The sequence below is a fragment of the Sminthopsis crassicaudata genome, chromosome 5, assembly GCF_048593235.1.
Source record: "Sminthopsis crassicaudata isolate SCR6 chromosome 5, ASM4859323v1, whole genome shotgun sequence".
NCBI classification, from domain to species: Eukaryota; Metazoa; Chordata; class Mammalia; order Dasyuromorphia; family Dasyuridae; genus Sminthopsis; species Sminthopsis crassicaudata.
This window is the reverse complement of record NC_133621.1, coordinates 235,706,315-235,728,716: the sequence shown is the minus strand read 5'-3', so window position 1 is coordinate 235,728,716 and position 22,402 is coordinate 235,706,315. Positions and strand designations below refer to the sequence as shown.

Below are 22,402 nucleotides of genomic sequence, written 5' to 3'. Positions count from 1 at the left end.
AGTCTCACCCATGTGAGAATTCAGCTTTGTCTCTAAATATGAGAATTACCTATAATTATTTTCTCAGAAGGTATTTGCGATCATGAAAGAGCTCAAAAGAATAACCACTTCTAAACTTCCAGAAATTCCAGTTGACTTTAACATTTCTCATTTTGTGCCAGTATAGACTTGATTTATGGATCTTAGTTATGGAACACAGCGTTATTATAAGGAATACTGAGGGCTACTTTAACTTCTTTTAGATAGGCTAATCTTAATTGGAAACATTGTGAATTAGAGGTAGAAGATGAATGAGGTGGGGCTGATTGCTCTTCATTAGCTTGGAAGGAAATGGATTGGCCAGTGAAATGTATGTACCTTCACTTATATTTCTCTCATTCCATTGCCAGGCAGTCATTGTGATGGATCATGGAGTCTATTATGATAGGAGACCAAGGTTTTTTCTCCCTCCCCCTATTCTGCCTTGCTGAGGAGTGCCTCCTCAGGGAGAAGAAAGGTTTTCTTTTTGACTGAACTAATTTTATTCTGTTCCATTATTCCACACTGATTCTGGGCTTTTGAATAAAGCTAAGACAATGTGAGGCTTGTGGGAATTCCTTATGACTCCCCTATAAACAGCACTTGCTGATGTTTAAATTTCTATGGAGTAGTAAATTGAGAAGGAAAATAAAACTAAATATTTGGTAGGTGGAGGCCATTTTTGTAAGGGAAGGTTGTTTTGAAGATTTCTAAAAGTGGGCTTCTCAGAATTCAGTTTTTGGCCAAAGAGCCACATTTTTTTTTATTTTTTTATTTTTTAATGAAACAACAGTAGCATTGTCAAGTTTAATTGTTGAAAATTATTGAGATAAATTTTAACTACTGATGCTTTTTTCAAGTTGTTTGCCTTTGAACTTCTAAAATGTGCCATTAAAAAAAAAAGTGCTTATAGAAACTAGACTTGTGATTTCACTAGTATAGGGAACTTCAGGTGAAGGAACAAGCTTCATCAATATAGACTGGCTTTTTTTCCCCCTGTAATTTATAGCTTTAAAATGTTGCCTAGACCAGTATTGTCAAACTCAAATATAAATAGAATGGTAAACTGTTCATAAGTATCCTGCCAGCAGTGTATTGACTTAGAAAACTACAAATTATCATTATCTATCCTTTATTGAATTTTAAAAATTTGTTTAATGTTTCCAAATATATCTAAAAACATAATTTTATTAATGTCTTTTATTTTTTATATTACCATATAAGTGCCCCTACCTTTCCTCCTCCCAGAGAGACATCCCACATAACAATATTTTTTAGAGAAGAAAAAAAGTGAGCAAAATTGAGCGATATCTTGAAAAAGTTCAAAAACATGTGCAATGTATAATAACTTTAGACTTCTCCCTTTCATGAAAGAGTCAGTTGGGAATATCATCTCATATTTCTTCATTCAAGTTCTGCTTGATCTTTATAATTTTATTACATTTATTTTTATTTTTTGGTGTGTAATTGTTTTTTCCATTTACATTAGTGCAAATATTGGATTTTTTTTTTTAGACTTTACTTACTTCACTCTATTACTTCATTACAGATCTTTCCATACTTCTCTTTTTTCCTCACACACATCATTTCTTACAGCACAGTAATTACCCTACATTAATTTACTACAACTTGTGTAGCCTGTACTCAATTGATGAGATGATTTTGTTTTTAATTCTTTGCTATCATAAAAAGAGCTGCTATAAATATTTTAGTGCATATGAGTACTTTCTTTTTATTGAAGTCTTTTTTGGGGGTATATGTAAGTGCAATAACAGACTTTCTGATTCAAAGGGTATGGGCATTTTAGTCATGCTTTTTGCATAACTACAAATTTCTATCTAAAATAATTGTACCATTTCACAGATTCACCAACAATGTATTAGTATTCCTATCCTTCCACAACTCCTCTAATGTTAACTTGCCAGGTTTTATTATTTTTTTGCCAACTTGTAAGGTGTGAGGTAAAACTTAAGGATGGCTTTGATTTGCATTTCTCTTATTAGTAATTTGGAGCATTTTTTTTCATGTGGTTGTGAATACTTTGCTAATCCTTTTTGGAGAAATCTATATTTTATATATCTTGGATAGCAGCTCTTATCACAGAAAGTTGATACAAAGATTTTTTTCCCAACTAAACTGCTTTTCTTATTATCTTACATGCATTGATTTTGTCTATAAAAAACCTTTTAAATTTCAAATAATCAAAGTTATCAATTTTATATTTTATAACTGCCTCTATCTCTTGTTTGGTTAAGAACACATCCCTTTTCAGAGCTGTGAAAGGTATGTAATCTATTACTCTTTTACTTTTTAAATAGAATAATCATTAATATTAAAACCACACATCCATTTAGAATGTATTATGGAGTGTGGTATAAAGGGTTGGTCAAAGCCTAATTTCTGCCAGACAGCTTTCCTAGCAATTTTTCTCAAATAAGAAGTTGTTTTTTGTTTTTTTTTTAAACTGGGCATTGTATGTTTTCCACTTTATCAAACACTAGGTTTTCGAGTCCTATTGCTTCTGATTCTCTTTTATTTAGTTCATTTAATTGATTTAGCATTCTATTTTTAACCAATACCAGATGGTTTTGATATCTACTGCTGATGTCTACTACTAGTTTGAAGTCTTGAAGTGCTATTTCCCGAAAAAGTAAAAACTTCTTTTCATCATTTCTCTTGATATTCTAGATCTTTTGTTTTTCCAAATGAATTTTATTATTATTTTATTAAGTTCTATATCTGTATCCCCTTGATAATTTAATTAGCATAGCACCAAAATACAAATTAATTTTGGTAGCATTCAAATTTTTATTATGTTGTCACATGAACACTGAATATTCCTTTGGCTATTTACCCATAAAAACTGAATATTGCTCTGCCTATTTAAGGTCTCTGTTTCTTTAAGGAGAATTTTACAATTGAATCTGTACATGTCTTTTTGTGTGTATCTTGGTAGGTCAGTCTGCAAATATTTTATGCATTTTGTAGTTATTCGGAATAGGATTTCTTTTTCTATTATTTCAGTCTTATAACAGCCAGAGGAATTGTAGACATTAGGGGACTTTCCCAGGCTAATAAATTTGGTGGTAATAATAATAATAATAACATATAGTACTATAAATTATAGTTAAGAGGGATGGTAGATAGAGCATCAAGAATGGAGTCAAGAAGACCAGAGTTGAAATCTGATGTCAGTCACTCACTAGCTGTATGCCACTTAACACTCCTTTCTATAAAAGGAGTTATAGAAAGAGATGGCAAACCATTCCAATATCTTTGCCAAGAAGAACCAAATGGAGGTCACAGAGTCAAACATTACTGAAATGACTGAACAGCAACAAGGTTTGCAAAAGGCCTTACATATGTTAATTCATTTTAAACTCAGATACATTGGTCTGATAATCCTGAAAAAATCCTGAAAGTAGGTACAATTATTGCCCCCATTTTCTAGATTAAAAAATAAAAAGGCAGACAGAAACTAATCAATCAATCAACAAGCATTTATTAAATATTTACTATGTGCCAGACACTATGCCAAGCTTTGGAAAAAGTAGATGACTTGCTTAGAATTACACAGCTGGTATCCTAGGCCAGGTCTACCTGATGTCAAATGCAGCCTTCTATACACTGTGCCATGCTGCCTCTAAGCACATTACTTATCCTCCCTGAGGTTCAGTTTCCTCATTTGTAAATTGAGGCTAATAATAACTGCAGAACCTATTTTGCCAGGTGGTTGTGAGTATCAGATAAGATAATGTATGCTTTGCAAACTTTAGAACACTGTATGAATGCTATCATCTTTCTTATTGTCATTTTATTATGATTGCCTATATTAATTACCTCCATATTAATATGTTAGATCTATTTTTCCTCTTGACTCCATTGCTTTGTTTGCATATGAAAATTATTTCTTTAAAATGTGAAGAGGGCTTTCTGCTGGATGAGAAAATGATGGGAAGACCTCTTCCTGTGATACTTAGGGCAAATGAGAGCAAATAATTTTCGGGAGTTTATTATGTATTTACTCCCCTCTGAGGCTATGCATGTGCCAGTACTTTATTTTCATTATGTTTATTGTGAAGACAGTCCTATATTAACAATGTGTATAAAACAAACAAACATTTCTGTTCGCTATCTATGGAAAGCTCTTTAGGGTCCATAGACTCATTTAGGAAAACTTGATTGTATAAAACTCATTTGCAAAAGCAAATAATCACAATAAGGTGATCAGGGATATAGTTTATCTGGCTAGCATATGAAGTGGGTTAAAATGTATACAGAATTCCAGTTTTACTCCATGGCATAGACTAGCAATCCTGGGATTGCTAGATTTGGAAGCCAAAGGAAAACCAAATAAGCTTATTTATGGAATCACAGAATCTCAGTGTTAGAAGGGACATCATCTGGTTCAACTTTTTCCTTTGACAACATTTCTGACAAAAGGCTATTCAGCTTTAATTTGAAGATTTCTGGTAATTGAGAACCCTATGATTCCCTAGGCAACCCATTCTACTTTTGTGATGATTGTTAATTTTTTCTTTATTCGAGTCTAAATATGCTTCTTTACAGATTTAGCTGCTATTATGTTTGAACTGAATTGCCTGGAATCCTTGTAGTAGAAAGGAGAAGATAGTCATGGTGACTTAAAAATATGAGTGGGGGTTTATACTCAAAGAGTTGGAATTTCAGGGAAATAAATCTATGCTTAGCAAGTTTGGGATATTTCAGTCTCTTGATGTTACCATCTCCTGTGATAATATGACAAAACTTTTTATCAGACCAGTTTATCTGGAAGGAGGGAAAAGTAATGGGAAAAATGGGAAAAGAAAAATTACCTTTTATATAAAGTTTAATATAAGAAGGCAAGATATTCTGTGAGAAAGATTGTGTATGTACTGTGTTTGTGTGAGTATAGTGGGCCACAATCTCAATATAAATCAATAATGGGACATGGCAGCCCGAAATGCTCATGTGATCTGCAGCTTCATTAAAGTAGATCTGATATTTGCTCAGGGTGCCACATTTTAGGAAAGTCATTGATGAATTAAACAGCATCCAAAAGAAGATAGGCAAGGTGGAGAAGAGCTCCCAGTCAGTTCAATTAACTGTGGATAATTAGCTTGGAGAAGAGAAGACATAAAAGGGGAAGAAAAAACAATACTTGAAGGATTGTAAGGGGAAGGGAAAGTGTTTATCCTTTTTTTGATTTCCTTCTTCCAACCACACCACCCCTTATATCAGAACTACAAGCAACATCTTAATGTCAATGTCAAATAATAGGCACTTATTAAGTGTTAGGAACTATGCTAAGTTTTGGAGATGCAAAGAAAGGTGAAAGCAGTTACTATATTCAGGGAGTTTATATTAGAATAGGCGAACATACAAACAGCAACTTCTCTGCTAGAACTACTAATCAAGAAACATGTTGAAAAGATGTGACTGGGAAGTATATTTAGGGAACAACATAACCTATAGGCCGGGATAATCCATCAAGCCTGGAATAATTAGAAATTGACTACAGTGAAAGATCTGCTCTCAAGTAGTCTATAATGAAATAAATTAGAAAATATGTTTATCCCCTGTCAGGTTTTTACTCCCAGTCCCTTAACTAATTTTTAACTTAATCTTTTACTGCGTAGTTAGCTTTTGCTAAGGATGGGAATCCTGATGTCCTAAGCATGGAAACAAAATCTCTGAGCACCCCTCCCTCCCCAGCTCCCAAACCAGTCTCCATTATATTTTCAGCCAGACATACTCTTTTCAAACAGAGAGTCTCCTGTCTTCTTTTTCTCCACTGGATAAGTGAAGTACCATTACTCCAGTGGAAGCTGCTCTAATGATTACCTTAGTGGAAAGGCTGCATTCCATTTATGCATTTTAGCAGGAGGGCTCTGAGAGACAGTCTGGAGTTACTATCAGGATCAAATATTTTTCATTCCTTAAATTCAAAAAAATATGTAAGAAAAACAGACTGTCACTGGCATTGTCTCAAGAGGAGGAAGTGGAACAAGCAGTTGAATGAAATAGAAGTATTGTTGCTTGTTCATTTCATTGTAAGAGGAACTCACTCCCAAATCAGTCTTATTCTGATAAGAGCACCAAAGAAAATAGAAGTCCATACAATATTGAGCAAAAAGTTTTTAAAAAGGCAATCAAATGTAACATTACAATAGAGTATTTTTTTTCAGAAAATGCAAGAAAAAATGTAAAACATTTCATCCTTTGATATGTATTAAATAATTTATATATTGACCAAAGATTCTTCTTAATCAGTTAATAATATACATTTTTCGTTGGCAATTAATCTTGTACTTATTGTTTAGTAATAGACTGAACATTGGAGATGTTTTGATTTTCTCAAAGGATATGTAATTGGGGTTTGCTTGTCAATAAATGAAAAAAATAATTTTGTTATATAATTTAGAACTTACACATAGATGCTTTATATTTTATGAGGCAATGTGGCACATAATAAATTCTGCTCTAGCCTTTTACCCTTACTCTGTATGTGTTTCTCTGTGTCAACTGTGTTTCTCATAAACAACATATTGTAGGATTTTGTTTTTTAATCCACTCTATTTGCTTCCATTTTATGGGAGAGTGCATTCCATTTATATTCACAGTTAAGATTACCAGGTCTGTATTTTCCTCCAATTTATTTTCTCCTCTTTATTGTTCTCTCTTTTCACCCTATTTTTAGTATCATTTTTTTCCTGACCCACCTCACCCACTACCTTATTTTCTTCCACACTTCCTCTTCTCTTAGTAGTGTTTCATTTTTTTTTTTTGAAATTTAGCTATTTTTTTATTCATTTTTCCAAATTATCCCCTCCCTCCCTCCACTCCCTCCCCCCGATGGCAGGTAATCCCATACATTTTACATGTGTTACAATATAACCTAGATACAATATATGTGTGTAAATACCATTTTCTTGTTGCACATTAATTATTAGCTTCCAAAGGTATAAGTAACCTGGGTAGATAGACAGTAGTGCTAACAATTTACATTCACTTCCCAGTGTTCCTTCTCTGGGTGTAGTTATTTCTGTTCATCATTGATCAACTGGAAGTGAGTTGGATCTTCTTTATGTTGAAGATTTCCACTTCCATCGGAATACATCCTCATACAGTATTGTAGTTGAGTAGTGTTTCATTTTTAACCCACCCTATCCACTACTTTATCTTCTATTACCCTTTTCCCCTTCTATTATCTTTTTTTCCCTAGTGTTTCTACCTTCCTTTCTATCCAGTCCCTCCCTTCTCTTTCTAGTCCTATTTCTTTATAAGGTTAGATAAATTTCTATAGATAAAATTCTATAAATTTGTGAATGATTAAGTTATTCCCTCTTTAAGCCAAATTGATGTAATGCTCATCCCTCTCCCTTAATTTCTTTTATTCTAATAGGTCTTTTGTATCTCTTCATGTGATCTATTTTTCCTTTATATCTCCCCTTTCCTTTTCTCCACAGTCCCTTTTCTACCCTTTAATGTCTTTTTCTTTGATTGTCACATCAGAGTCTATCCACAACCAAATCTCCATCTATGTGATGCCCCGCTCTATTCTCAATAACAGTTCTCAATAGTTATAGATATCATTTTCCCATCTAGGGATAGAAATAGTTTAACTTTTATATAATATATATTTTCCCTTTTTTACCTTTCTATGTTTTTCTTGAGTCCTGTATTCAAAGGCTGAATTTTCTGTTTAGTTCTAGTTTTTTTCAATAGAAATGATTGAAAGTCTCTTACTTCATTGAAGATCTATCAGCTCCCCTGAAAAATGATGCTTGCGGGGTAGTTAATTCTTGGTTGTAATGCCCGGGCTTATGAATTAACCAGCATCCAAAAGAAGATAGGCAAGATGGTAGAAGAGCTCCCAGTCAGTTTAATTAACTGTGGATGATTAGCTTGGAGAAGAGAAGACATAAAAGGGGAAGAAAAAACAATACTTGAAGGATTGTAAGGAGAAGGGAAAGTGTTTATCCTTTTTTTTTGATTTCCTTCTTCCAACCACACCACCCCTTATGTCAGAACCACAAGCAACAGCTTAAAGTCTTAATGTCTTCAAGAATATGATATTCCACACTTTCCGATTCTTTATTGTAAATGCTGCTAGATCGTGGGTAATCCTTACTTTAGCTCCTTGATACTTGAATTGTTTTTGTCTGGCAACTTACAATATTTTTTCCTTAAGATTGTAATTCTGGAGTTTTGCCACAATGTTCTTGACGATTTTTCTTGTGGGATCTCTTTCTAAACGTGATCAGTGGATTCTTTCAATGACTATTCCCCTCTTTGTTTCTAGAATATCAGGGCAGTTTTCCTTGATGATTCTTGTCTCTTGCACACAAGGCTTGTGTGACCCTGGGCAAATCAATTAACTCTTCAATATTCCAAGCAACAACCTAAAACCAAAAGTTGCAGAGTAGTTGTTGACTTGAATTGGAGGAGAAATTTCTCTCATTCTGAAGTCACATATATCAGGGAAATCACACATCCAATCTTTTTGAACATTTTTAACTGGATCATAACATCCAGTAATGTTATTTCATATGCCTTTCCTTTACTTTTACTTTCCAGCACATTTTTGTGTCATTTAGGTACTAAGCTGAAGTGATAGGTAAAAACAACAAATCCATTCACTTGTCTTTTGGTATAACTAGGCCATACAGGAAAATATATGGCTCCCTTAATTTCCAGCATATTCCTAAGAGATTCTTTATTTCCTTGGTTCCTTCCTTCTTTTCCATCTTCCCTCCTTTTCTCCATTTCTTTTTTCACTTTCTCCCTCTATCTTCCTCTCTCCCCTTCTCTCTGACTCTGACATTTTCTCCATCTCCTTCCTTCCTCTGATTCTCTCCCTTTTTCTCTTCTCCTTTTTCCTTTATCCATCTCCTTGTCTCTTTCCCTTATCCCTTTTTGTGTCTTTCTTTCTCTCTATGTTTTTATTCTTTTGCTTCTATTTTTTCCTTCTCTCACCCTTCCTGCCTTCTTCTTTTCTCCCTTTTCTTCTCTCCTCTTCTCTTACCTTTTTTCTCATTCTCTTTTATCTTCTTTCTCTAATGAGTAAATGGAGAGATATCTTTTAAGTTATATTACTAATTCCATTTGTATAGGAATAAGTGGTTCATTTAAAGATAGGCAGATGAATGCTACATATGGATGATAATTTGAAATTATAATGTAATATAATATGAAATGTAATATAATTAAGCTATAATGTGAAAATAAAGTAGAAAGACTATTGGGAGAGAGGATAATAGTGTTGGCCATATTATATCCAAGTATATAAATTAAATAGGTCCTCCTCTACTTTTGGATTTTTGCCAGTAGGGAAAGCAAGAGACTAGACACTAGAGGCTGATTACTCTGTAGACTACTCTGACTACTCAGAGAAAAGGTAGTGGGCCAGAATTATACTAATATTCATTTGCCCCATTTGGCAATTGGAAAGGTGCACTTAATTATCTTTGGAGATGTTGAAAGTTGCAAAAAATTTATTTGTTCTCATAATGATAAGATAAAGTCTTAAATCTGTTCATCTACTCTTTCAGGCTTCTGGCTTTTCTGCCTTCAGATTGCTCTGCATCTTTATTAGTTTTTACATTTAGATCAACTCAGATTGATTTGGGGGCTTTTTCTTGAGTCAGAAGCAGACTTTCCTTCATATATTTATGTTCTTGTTTCCTTCCTACTAAAAAAACTCTTTCCAATTCAAGTTTTCATTCTAAAGTCATCACAATCCCTAAGAGTTAACACATTTTCAGTACTATCAATAATATTTGCCAGGGTGTAATTTTCTCATCGCAAGCATCCAAGTCGAACTAACACTAATCTTATTCTAATTTGGTTTGCATAGATCTCAGTGCTGGCACTTAGGGAAAGGTGAACAGTAATTTCTTATTCTTTTTCAATTGTCTCTCCCTTCCGTACCTCACTCACACGCCTTAGCTCAGCTGTTTATCTTATTTTGTTTTGTATATTGCTTTGTGAGCAGTAAGAAACTCAGACAGAACAAAAACAATAGTTTTAAACAGAAAACATCCTGATGATGTAGTGAATTAGGTGCTGGATTGGAGGGAGGAAGCAACCTGATGGATAAGATACATACTTATTTTCCTTCTGTGTAGGAGAAAACGCCAAAGAATTTAGGATCAGAAGTGTTTAGGTCAAGGGCAAGACCACCTCTTACTAATTGTATGAAGGGAGATAATATTGGCATTATTTAATAACTCTACAAGCAGAGTTATTGATAACAAATCATTTTATAAACAATATAGTACTATATAGAGAGCTAGAAATATAGTTACATTTCTTAATTAATTATAATGGTTGGAATATTAAAGAAAACTACCCTGAAAGTCAGGAAGATGTGGGTTCAAGTTCTTGACCTTGGTCAAGTCACATTACTTCTCAGTATCCTACATAACTCTATAAGACTATCAGTTGTATCAGTAGAAGTTTCTTCATTGATAGTTCCCCTAAACCAATGAAATCAATGATCTAGCCCAAACATGGGATTAAAGGTGGGGGAGATGGTGCTTGGTCTTATAAAATCTGATTTACTAATATTCTATTCTTTTGTCCAGTGGTCAGCCCATTCCCAGAGTGGAATATACAGAAGAAGAGACTAGAACTTGGGGAGTTGTATTCAGAGAGCTCACCAAACTCTATCCTACTCATGCTTGCCAGGAGTATTTGAAAAACCTCCCTTTGTTGACAAAATACTGTGGCTACAGAGAAGACAATGTGCCCCAACTTGAAGATGTCTCCATCTTTTTGAAAGGTAAGTCTTTGGGCACCTAATCCTTTCTTAACCAGAAGCAAAGTAAAGCTTCTTTCAAAGCAAATGGCAATTTTTAAAAGGAGCATTAAATAAGCAGTTTTAGTTGGGTCATGGTGCCACAAAGCTGAGAGGTATCAATATGATAAGAATGGAATTTGATTTATATGTTTATTTATCTCAAAACCAAGACATAAATCTCTATGGTTGGTAGCTTAAAGGTTAAACCAAAAGGACCTTAGCAAATTGTAGATTCAACTATGCTCAAGATTCAATAAAAAACAAACACACACACACACACACACACACACACACACACACACACACACACACAAAAAAGACCTTTATTATCAGACTAGAGAAGAACAATGTTAAGTTTTTGTCTTTTGGTGGTAGATAAAGGGGAAATTAGTGACTTTGCTTTGTATAGAGTCACTAGGCACTGGAAATAGTGTCTATTCTAGTTTATGCTTGGGAGAAGAAAGAAGTGAAGATCAGAGACAGCAGTTCAAAGTGATTCCTTGGTTTCCTCCTTACTCTGATTAAAGTTATTCCCCAGATTTTAATCGTTGGCTTTTTGTTCTTCCATTTCTATTTTCTTTGACTTGTAGGACTTGTACATCTTTATTTCTCCAAACAGCATTTCTTCAGTGTGATTTGGAAAGTACTAGTCCTCATTTTCCTCCTAAATCTTGGTCTCATATTTTCGATTACTATTTGATCCCTCCACCTGGATCAGCTGTCATTTACCATAATCTCAGATTCTAAAACCAAACTCATGGGATTATGGATTTAGAGGTGAAGGAAATATAAGCAGCTAGCAGAAACCTTTCATTTTACATGTGAAGAAACTGACCAAGAGATTAAGTTGTCCAAGATAACACAAAGAGTAATGCTGGAACTCTAGCTTCCCAGAAATCAGCCAGAGTCAGGATCACTAAACGTCTTTATTCTTGATCTTTACCGTCCCCTCCAACGCCAGAGTTTGAGAGAGGATGAGTAACACCACCCAAGTTTCTCCTACTCCTCCCACACAAGTCACTTCCCCCTCTTTGTCCCACCAATCAAGTCAGCACAGAACAGCTGGGGAGGGTCAACCTTCAAACAAGTTAATGGGGAACCATCCAATTGGCAATTAGTCTCACGTGCTTCATTATCCAAGTGCATTGCTCAGTTCTAGCCCTTTACAGAGTAAGTGGCATGATTGGAATTTGAAACCAAATCCTGAGCTACCTAATTCAGTGTTCTTTCTGTTGGCAAGGACTTCTCCAATATATCAATCATAGCTCATAGGATTCTTGATTTAGATATGACAGCCACTTTAAAAGTCATGAAGTCTAACCCTGTCATTTTACAAATGGGAAACTTCATTATAGAGAGATTACAATAACTTGAAAAACCTCCCTTTGTTGACAAAATACTGTGGCTACAGAGAAGACAATGGTTGCACAGCTGTTAAGTCTGAGGCAGAATTAAATTTTGTCTTTGTCTGCCTTGTAATCAAGCTCATCTACCTGGTCCATGACTGAAGGCAGCTAGTTAACACAGTAGATGAAATGCCATGTCTGGAATCAGGAAGATTTAACTTCAAATCAAGCATGTCATTTAAGTAGGCAAATCACTTAATCATGTTTCTTTCAGTTGCCTCATCTGTAACATGAGCTGGAGGAGGAAATGGCAAACCTACTGAATATCTTTGTCCATAAAACCCCAAGAGGGGTCTTGAAAAGTTAGACATTACTGAAAATGGTTAAAAAGTCCAGCACTGAAGCTACTTGCTCCATATTACTGCCTCTTTTCCCTCCATCAACTTCTTTTTCTAGTTAAATTTTCTATCAATAGTATTATCATTCTCCTATTCAAATTATTTAAAAAATTTTCCCTCAGTCTTGGCCCCCATGATACATCAGTCTTTTCATATTTTTTCTCTTACTTCCCAACATAAACTTCTGCTCAGGACAAGTCTTCATTGTTCATTAGACAAGACTTATTTATTCCTGCTTCCACATTTGATCATTTTGTCTTTTTCCTTCCTGCTGAAATTCTTCCTGTTTCAAAATCTTCCTCAGGCTTCATATCTTCCAAAAATACTTTCTAACCACTCCGTCCACAGTGATTTCTCCATTTTTTGAGCTTAGAACACTTAACCATAAGTCTTCAGTCCTTCAAATTATAATGGACCAGAAAGGTCATTTAGTGGCAAGAATCTTCCTTTATAGAGAAGAAAATTGAAGCCCAGATAAGTGGAGTGACTTGTCCAAGAGAAACAGAGATAAAACTTAAACTCATTTAATTCTCAATCCAGTCCTCTTTCTGTATGTGCCATCACTTTTTGTCAAAAAAAGTGAAAGTCCAAAAAAAATTTATATTTAAAATATTTACTAATATTTAAGTGTTAAATAATAATATTTAAAATGTTCAATGAGTAGCAATCTGAAATAAAGGATGTAAAGGGAGAATATTGATGTCAGCACCAATTGAAGTGATTTATAAAGGCTAGAGTTGAAGATAAAGTTTATTTAGATGTTGGTACTAAGAGTTCTAGGAATAGTTTTCTTTTCAAAATTATTGAATCTTGCTTTTTCAACAATGTTCTACTCTTCCAAGGTTCTCTCATGAGGAGGAGAAATTTTCAGAGAAGAAGCCTATTACAAAACTGGTGTCAGGATTTGAAAATAACACTTATGCATGAGACAGATAGACAGACACAGACCCACAGAGGGAGACAGGAAGAGAAACAGAGATTGACCTCTGAGAGAGGGTGTGGAAGAGAGGGAGGGAGGGAGAGGGGGAAAAAGAGAAGAAAAGGAAGAGGAAGGAGAGGGAGAGAAAGAGAAAAAAGAGATTAAAAAAAGAGAAATGGATTCAGATAGACGTAGAGAATGACTGAGAGTGAGAGACAAAGACACACAATCAGAATCAGAGACAGATAAATAGAAAGAGACAGAGAGACAGAGAGAGAGAGAGAGACCATCTTTCTACATACATGGAGGGCATGAATATATTCTATGGAGGATATAACATCATAGTCAGGTACTTTTACGATGGGATTCTAAGAATTGTATCCATACTTATTTTTCCAATTTGAAGCTAAAGAAGTCACATTGATTTTTATGCTCAGAATTAAGAAAATAACAATAATAAATGTGTAAATAAATAAGTTTTCATAAATACCAAAGATATTGTAATTGTAGAGGATGAAAAGAATTTGATTCATATTACTTTGAGACTAGTCTATAGCCTGCTACAGAGTCATTGAAGAAAATCTGAATATTTCTGTGCTAACATAAATATAACATGAAAAATATATACTTAGGCAGCAATAAAAAAAATCCATGTGGTAGACGGTAACTATCATTTAAAAGTGTTTTGCTAATGCCTTTTATTTTTATATCATTATCATTTCTGGATCTACACCTCTTCACCTAACCTCCATCCTCATGAACTCTCTCTTGTAACAATTAAGAAAAACCAACAGGCACAGTGACACTCTGATGCCTATTGTCTCCCATTTCTCTAGTGAAAGGTGGGGGACACATTTATTTCTTTTCTAGGGCTGAGATAATAATTATAATTATTTCAACATCTGACTTTATTTTAGCTTTCTTTTTATTTAAATTATCATAACTTTGTATATGTTGTTCTCTGCTTCTGCTCTAAATATAATTTTGGATTGATACTTTCTCTTTCACATTTGCAGACTTCCCTTCCAGATTTACTTTTGGAGAGTTCTTAAATATTTGTTGACTTCTCTTTATTAATAGATGTTCTGCATTTCTGGAAACAAATTATCATGATTGCACTTGATTAATTAATGGTCTCTTCATTTTGGTGGCTACAAATCACATACATTATTATTCTATGTAACATATTTAGTATTGTAACTGACCCCTATAACATTTTTTTTAATAGCTTAGAACACTTTCTTGTTAATTAACAGCAGCTATTAATATTTGGTTTGTTTCTTTCATTGCTTCCTTAGAAAGATCTGGCTTTACTGTGAGACCAGTGGCTGGGTACTTATCTCCTCGAGACTTTCTAGCTGGATTGGCTTATAGAGTATTCCATTGTACTCAGTATGTTAGACATGGCTCTGATCCACTTTATACTCCAGAACCGTGAGTATTCATATTTCAAGACTGTAACTAGATTTCTGAAACATTAAAGGGGATGTTCATCAGTGGTTAATATTTTTGAAATCCTTGGAACTGGTGGGAGACCAAGTTTTATTTGTCTCTCTAGTAGTATATTGTTTTCCTACCTCTAAGGTTTCAATGCCACTCACCTAGAAGGTAGAGGTAGCTCTTGGAAATGCTTTCATGAATCCTAGATATCTGAAGAATAAAGTACAAAGTACTTAGTTTTACTTTCAATTTATGTCTCTTACTAGAGAACTTCAGCATCTAGAAAAACTTGGATAGTCATTTTACGAATGTGCTATAGGATGGAATATTAGTTGGTGACATCGTTACCAGTGTCCCTTCTAGCCCTGATTTTGTCCTTCTGTAATAATGCTCCAACTTTATTTCCCATTATTCACCTCATGGTATTCTTAATATGCTAGGAATATTCCCTTCCCTGTGTCTTTGCTCAGTTTCCCACAATCTAGAAAGCCTCCTCACTCTATTTCTCTAAATTCTATTAATATTTTGAAGTTTTGTTTAATTCCTGTCTCCCCCAAGAAAGCTATTTTGTCAGTCTCAGCATATAGCAAACCTATTTACCATATAATGCTTACAGTATTTATGAGCTGTGCCCTTTATGTGGCATTGACTATGTAATGTCTTTAATCATTAATTTTTTTTCATGTATATATGCCCCTATCTCTCCACTAGATTACAAACTCCTTGATGGCAGGATTAGGGCCAGAGTTTTTTGTATTTTTCACAGATCCTTATATTGGTTCATTCAAGAACATCTGTAACATACCCACACCCACAAACACACTAATTGTTTTTCTGTTCACTATTTGATAGTTGATCCTCATCACTCATAACCTGGAAAAATCCTTTCTTTTCTATTCAAACATTTAAAAATTCATAAAATTCACTATCAACCTTAAAAGGATATTTAAAACATCTTAGCTCTTAATGTAAGTTTTTTTTTTTTAAGCCAGAGAATTAAAAAAAAAAAAAAAAAAGCCAGAGAATAGCAAGGTTTATCAAATTGGCTATCTCTCACTTATACAGACAAGATCAACTAATTATTCATTCATAAATGAAGCTCTATCCAATCAGAATAGAGCTCACAGGAGCACCACTCAGGTAGACTCTAATCCAGCTCACCAAAGATGCCAAAAATGCTTTAAAGTGCCACCCATTCTTTTCCTTCTGAAGCCAGAGGTGGCAGCAGAGAGCAATGAACAACAATGAACAACATCTTTCTCCATTCTCTCAGGTGTGGTCATGTCTCTTCCTCTCTCTCTCTCTCTCTCTCTCTCTCTCTCTCTCTCTCTCTCTCTCTCTCTCTCTCTCTCTCTCTCTCTCTCTCTCTCTCTCTCTCTCTCTCCTTGGTCATTTTATACTTTTTTGTTATTTTATATATATATATATATGTATATATATATTATATATATATATCTATATATACATATATATGAATGAATAGAGCTACCTATCATCACATTTGCACTTCTGAAGACTCTGGTCATCCATGGAAATGGAAATGGAAACAGTTTCTTTTTTAGTTATATTTCTAATTTTTAATAAACAAAACTTATATAATTAAATTCTTTCCACACAAGCAGCCATCATTTTGTATCATTCACAAAGATATTTGAGTCTTTATATTTACATCATATATAATTTTCTTTCCAAAATGATCAGATGCTGCTGGAAAGTTGCTTTTCTTTATATATATATATATATATATATATATATATATATATATACACACACACATATATATGCATATTAGCAGTATATCTTAAAATAAAGTTCTATTTCTGTTCATTTTAGATATCAAAATGATCATATAACACCAATAATATCTCATGTCATTTGAAGATAAATATATTTTCTTTTAAACACTTCTCATCATCAAAAGACTCCTTATGAAAAAGTCCTTAAAGGGTTCTTATACCTTAGATAAGAATTTACTGACTTTAAGTTCAACATTCATCCTCTCTTTAATGTTGCCTCTGATGAGATGTTGATATGATCCTTGTCATAGCTTCTGAATTTGTGTATGAAAATCAAATAATTCCAAGACGACTTGCTAGAAGCCAAATAAATAGGACTTATAGAGATGCCATCATGTCACTCTATTTTGTTGGGACCACGGGATCATAGATTTACAGCTAAAAGTGACCTTAGAGGTCATCTAGTCTAATCCTTACTCAATTGCCTAAGAGTACACAGATAGTAAATTGCAAAATCAGGATTTGAACTTAGATCCTTTGATTCAAAATCCAGCAATCTTTCCAGTATAACATATTTCCTCAATGGGTTTCTATTAATTTGAATATTTGACATTTAAATGAACTGTATTTCATTATTATTTCTCAGCCTACAAAATTTACTCATTTTCATATTAATAATGAATACTTCTGATTCCATTTTTGTTTTTAACCCATTCAGCATTAGATAGCAGTAAGAATTCGATCTGTGATTAGAGCTTTGTAAGCCTCACTGACTAGGTAGTCCCTACCATAAACAATATTGTTTCCCAATAATTTTCAGTTTAAGTGGAACTGTTTTCATGGTAAACAAAGGTTGCTTATAGGTCTTCAAGACATTCCAAGAAAAAATGTTTCCTAAGCCAACTGAATATTTAAGGACTTTTCTCAGAGTAAAAAGAAAGGTAGCAATTAAATTTAAGTCAGGAGGTTATAAATAGCTCTGTTCACAAATAGCTCCTAATAACTTGCACCTCATAAGAATGTGTGATTATGCCAGCAGTTATGTAGAGAAGACAGAAAAAAAAAAAAACAAGAAAAAAATTTTTGGGGAGGGAAACAAACATAAGTAATTTTCAGAGGAAAGCATTTGTACCTATGTATTTAAAGTCTTAGTAAACCTTAAAGCTTTTGACTTCCATGAATCCTTTAGAGACATCATAACCAGTCTTTTTGATATGAATACTTTTTGTTTGTGTGTGTGTGTGTGTGTGCTATGTCCTAACCAAAAACTTTCACAGGCTCTATCTCTAGGACTAAATTCCATTTTCTCAGTTTGACACCATCATGTGTCGTTCTACAGCTTGGCTTCTGTGCTCTATTTTTGAATGACTATTCTTATCTCACTGAGCTCTTGTAATGTAGACAGAACTGTGGCAAAGGAGAACACAAAAGTCAAAAAGTGAGAGGGGAATAACAATAACAATAATAAGAATACATTAAAAATAAATTTCATCTTTCTCCTTTCAAATTTTGGAGGAAAATTTTTAGATATTAAAGCTTTCAAGATATGGAGTTGTGTTCAGTTGTTTAGTTGATTAATCATATCCAACTTTTCATAATCCTATTTGGGATTTTCTTGGCAAAGATACTGAAATGGTTTATTATTTCCTTCTCCAGTTCATTCAACAGATGAGAAAAATGAAGCAAACAGGGTTAAGTGACTTGCCCCTGAATAGCATCTATATGAGGTTTGTTATAGTCTTGTCATGGTCTTTTTTAGATCAAGACTCTTCCATCTAGTGTATGAACCCGATAAACCTTCCATTATCTTCATTTAAGTCATCATTTTTTAACAATAGACTTAATTTGTGATTTCTTTGATATCCAAAACTCTCCATAAGGAAATTCCTATCAAAACAACTTTTCAGCTATAGTCTTAAAGAATTATCTAAAGTAAAAGAGATTTATGAGACTTACTTAGAGTGTCAGAAGAGGGACCTGAGCTTAGGTCTTTCTCACTTTTAAGGGAGAGACTTTAGTCATTATGTCATGTTGCCTCTTTAAGTTATCATAGGATGGGGACAATGGCAAGGGAATGGATCTGTAATTTCACTGATATAGGGAACTCCTAAAGGGCACCTTCTCTAGAGTCCTAAGAGATTAATTGACTCGCCCAGGGTCACACAACCATTGGATATGAGGACTTGAACCCAGGATTTCTTCCTTCCAAAGCTGGATGACTCTCCTCTCATGATAAAAATTTTTACCCAATACAGGTACAAGGACAAATTCTGAAGACAATCTCATTGGAGATCTTTCTCCATAATGACATTAATTTATTTATGACTGATGCTTAAATCTAATCTCTAATTCACGTACCTCGTCTATGTCTAGTCCACCTTCCTTTTTTTTGTTCTCAAGGAGAACACAGGAACCTCTGCCAAGTTCTTTGCTGAAATCTGGCTATGCTCTATCTATAGCATTCTCAAAATTTCTTTGTATAACCCTTTTTCTTTAAACCATGGAGATGCTTGGACATGTTTTTTTTTTTTTTTTAAAAACCAAAGTTAAAAAACCTCTAATTCAAGACGACTTAGGCATGAGAAGTACCAAGACCTCCTCACTGTAGGTGGTTCTCTGCCCTAGACAATTATTATTGTTGGGTATGAGGAAGAGCTCATAATCTCTAGCTAAGAAACCTAATGGACAGAACATAAGGAGATACAGACTTTGTCATTAACTTTCTGTGCCATTGCTAGCAAGTTACTTAGCCTCCCAGTGTGAGAATTAATGAAATAATGCTTCAATCTACCCTGAAGAAAAGCATTATATAAATATCAAATAGATCCATTTTTACTCAGCACCAACTAAACTCAGTTTAAAGCCTGATGTTTCTTATAAAACCATAGAGATGTCTTAGTTATATAGTTAAGCTTCATGTTTTCAGTCATAATATTCTCTGAAGTTCTTAAAAATAATGATAAGGCCTTGGGTTTCTGAGTGCCTTTAAGGAATTGAAAATCTTCTAACAGTAGATATTGTATAAGAAAAAATGTAATTACTTAAAACCTGTACAGTTTGAAACCAAGTGTTTCTCTTATATTTCCTTTCCCATTTAGAAGAAATCTGCACAGGTCTGGAATGGTAATAGATAATGAAATCCCCTCCATTTTTGAAATTCTATGATTCTTCTTTCCCATTTTTAGCAATGCTTTTGGGTAACGCTTCCTGCAACTGGATTGGATGTAGAGTTTCCTTCCCCAGTGAGGCGTTATCTAGCCTAACCTCCTTAGAGCCTTATGCTTCTAGATTTGGCTTCTTTTCTCACTCCTTTACCAATCCAAGCTTCAATTTTTTGGGTGACCTTTGGTCAGGAGGATGATAATTTGACATACTATCATACCAAGGCATGATTGATTGGTAACTGCTTACTGTATTGCCCCCCTTTAAAGAATTATTTTAAAAATTGTTCATTTGTTAGCCCAAAGGAATAGATTGTGGAATTTTCTAATATTCTTCAAATTATAACATATAAGTGATTCTACCCTAATCAGGGAAATGTGTGATAGAAATAGAAGATGGACTGGGGATATGTCAAGAGTGAGAGATAACAGGAAGATAATTCTAATATTCCACTAATACCTTTTGATGGGTGATATGTTGAAGGTCTCCACCATATTGGGTGGATCCCTCCTATGGCAACAAGTGTTGCACAGTTTGGTCAGTTCTGAATCCTAGAGATCTAGGACTAGGTGGGAGTTTAACTGATATTGAATCAAATTCCCTCATTTTACAGATGAGGAAACTGAGGCCAATACAATTACTTAACTTTCTCAAAATCAACAATTAATATGTGTATGAAACATTTGAACCCAGGTGTTTCTGATTCCAAGTCCATTACTTCACCTAGCTGCCTCCACGCTATTGAGAGAAATGCATGGATTGTTGCATAGTAGAGTTCATAGTAGAGTTCAGCTGAATGAATAAGATCACATATCCATTTGCATATTTGAAGTGATTCTGCTTATTCCATCTACACAAAAGTTGCCATGGTTATCACTTATTTTTTCCAATTCTTAATCTATGGCAATTAACATTATAATAACATTATATCAATCATGGAAGCAAGATTTGTCCAGATAGGTGTGTGTATGTGTGTGTGTGTGTGTGTGTGTGTGTGTGTGTGTGTGTGTGTGTGTGTTAAGGGGTTGGATGAAGTGATTAATTTAATTTTCATTGACTTTTCCAACTATTATAATCTTAAACCTCTGAATGAGGAGTAAATGTATTAAATAGTTTGATAATAGATTAATGATGGATATTACATGATAGTTAACTGATAAAAAGATGATAGTTAAATAGATGATATTTGATAGAGAGAACATTTATTAAGTATTTCTTATATGAAGACAAATTAGGTCATCTTTTGCCTCAGTTGTTACTGGATGGGTATTGCTTCAGACAAACTGAGACCTGAGAAAGATCTTATCTTAAAAAGGCCAAGGTCTGACACTGCATAATATTGATTATCATCATTGACCTATGTCTTGCCTATTGACTTTGGAGGACAGAGAGAGGTTGATGATTTTGAATAATTCTGCCTCACTTAAATCTATTCTCTTGCAAGTGAAGACATCATCCACCTGATATTATTGAACCTTTTCGAGAATGAAGGACAAATAACTCTGTGCCAGTTCTATGTTAAGTTTTAGGGATTTAAAGATAAGCAAATAAGATAATACTTATCCTTTTGAGTTTTCATTTTAATTGAAAAAGGGAGGCAAGATACCCATATGGAGGTAAGATGGCTAGTGAGAAGTTCTGTGTGTGAATTGCTATCTTAGTGAGAGGAAGCATGGCTGAAACCTCTTCTGAAATAATGATCTTTGCAGTAAAGTCAACAATCAAGAGAGAGGAGTATCATGGAGCAAGGGTCTAGTTCCTCCAGATTGGGAAGATAGTTGGTGAACAGGAAAAGCCTGTAGAGCAAGTGAAGACATGAGTGAGGTTTAGATTAGAGGATGTCTCAGGCCCTTTCCAATTCTGGTACCTGTGAGATAAATTTCCTGAGGATCATTTGAAGTATGAATGATCTAAATTTAATCATGTTTGGGGAAAGGCAATAATAATGGCACCTGATATGATTTCATTTATCCTTGTAATAAAACTGGGAGGTATATATTACTATATGATTATTATTTTATGAACAAGGAAACAGAACACAAAGAATTTATGTGATTTACCTAAGGTCACATAACCCGTATGAGTCAGGGGCAGAATTTGAAACCAGATATTGACATCCAATCCAGAACACTCCCCACTCTAATGTCCTCTAACTGGGACTAAAGGGATAACTGCTGTATTAACAGCTCCAGTTTCTCTCAAGGAGACTATTGTTGCTACCAGTTATCACTGCTATGTGCCCTTTTCATTGTTGTGTTGTTTTCATCTGCAAAAATGAGGGGTTACTATTATTACCTTCTTCACAGGATTGGTGTAATGAGGTCAGGTAAATAAAGCATTTGGCAGACTTAGAGAGTCTGCCACTAGACAAGATAAGTGTTCTAATTCACTAACATCTAATTCTGTTAAAGTAATATTTACACATAACAGAGGGTATCCTGATATTATTAGTTCAATTTTAAGCTTATTAAAGCTTAGTACTACATTTTGGAATATGCTGTATCATAATTAGTATTATAAAAGTAGCACAAGTAATGCAATGGTATCCAGCTCAGATAGAAATAGAGCCACTAAATCAT

At 34.1% G+C, this 22,402-nt stretch overlaps 1 protein-coding gene across 1 annotated transcript in view; it reads left to right on the top strand.

The window, feature by feature from the left end:
- The window catches only part of TPH2 (tryptophan hydroxylase 2), a 126,253-nt gene that overhangs the window by 24,135 nt on the left and 79,716 nt on the right, over positions 1-22,402 (top strand). Inside the window, exons 6-7 of the mRNA XM_074267627.1 lie at positions 10,608-10,804; positions 14,784-14,919. Coding sequence (XP_074123728.1) covers positions 10,608-10,804; positions 14,784-14,919 — 333 coding nt within the window. The remainder of the gene's footprint in view (positions 1-10,607; positions 10,805-14,783; positions 14,920-22,402) is intronic.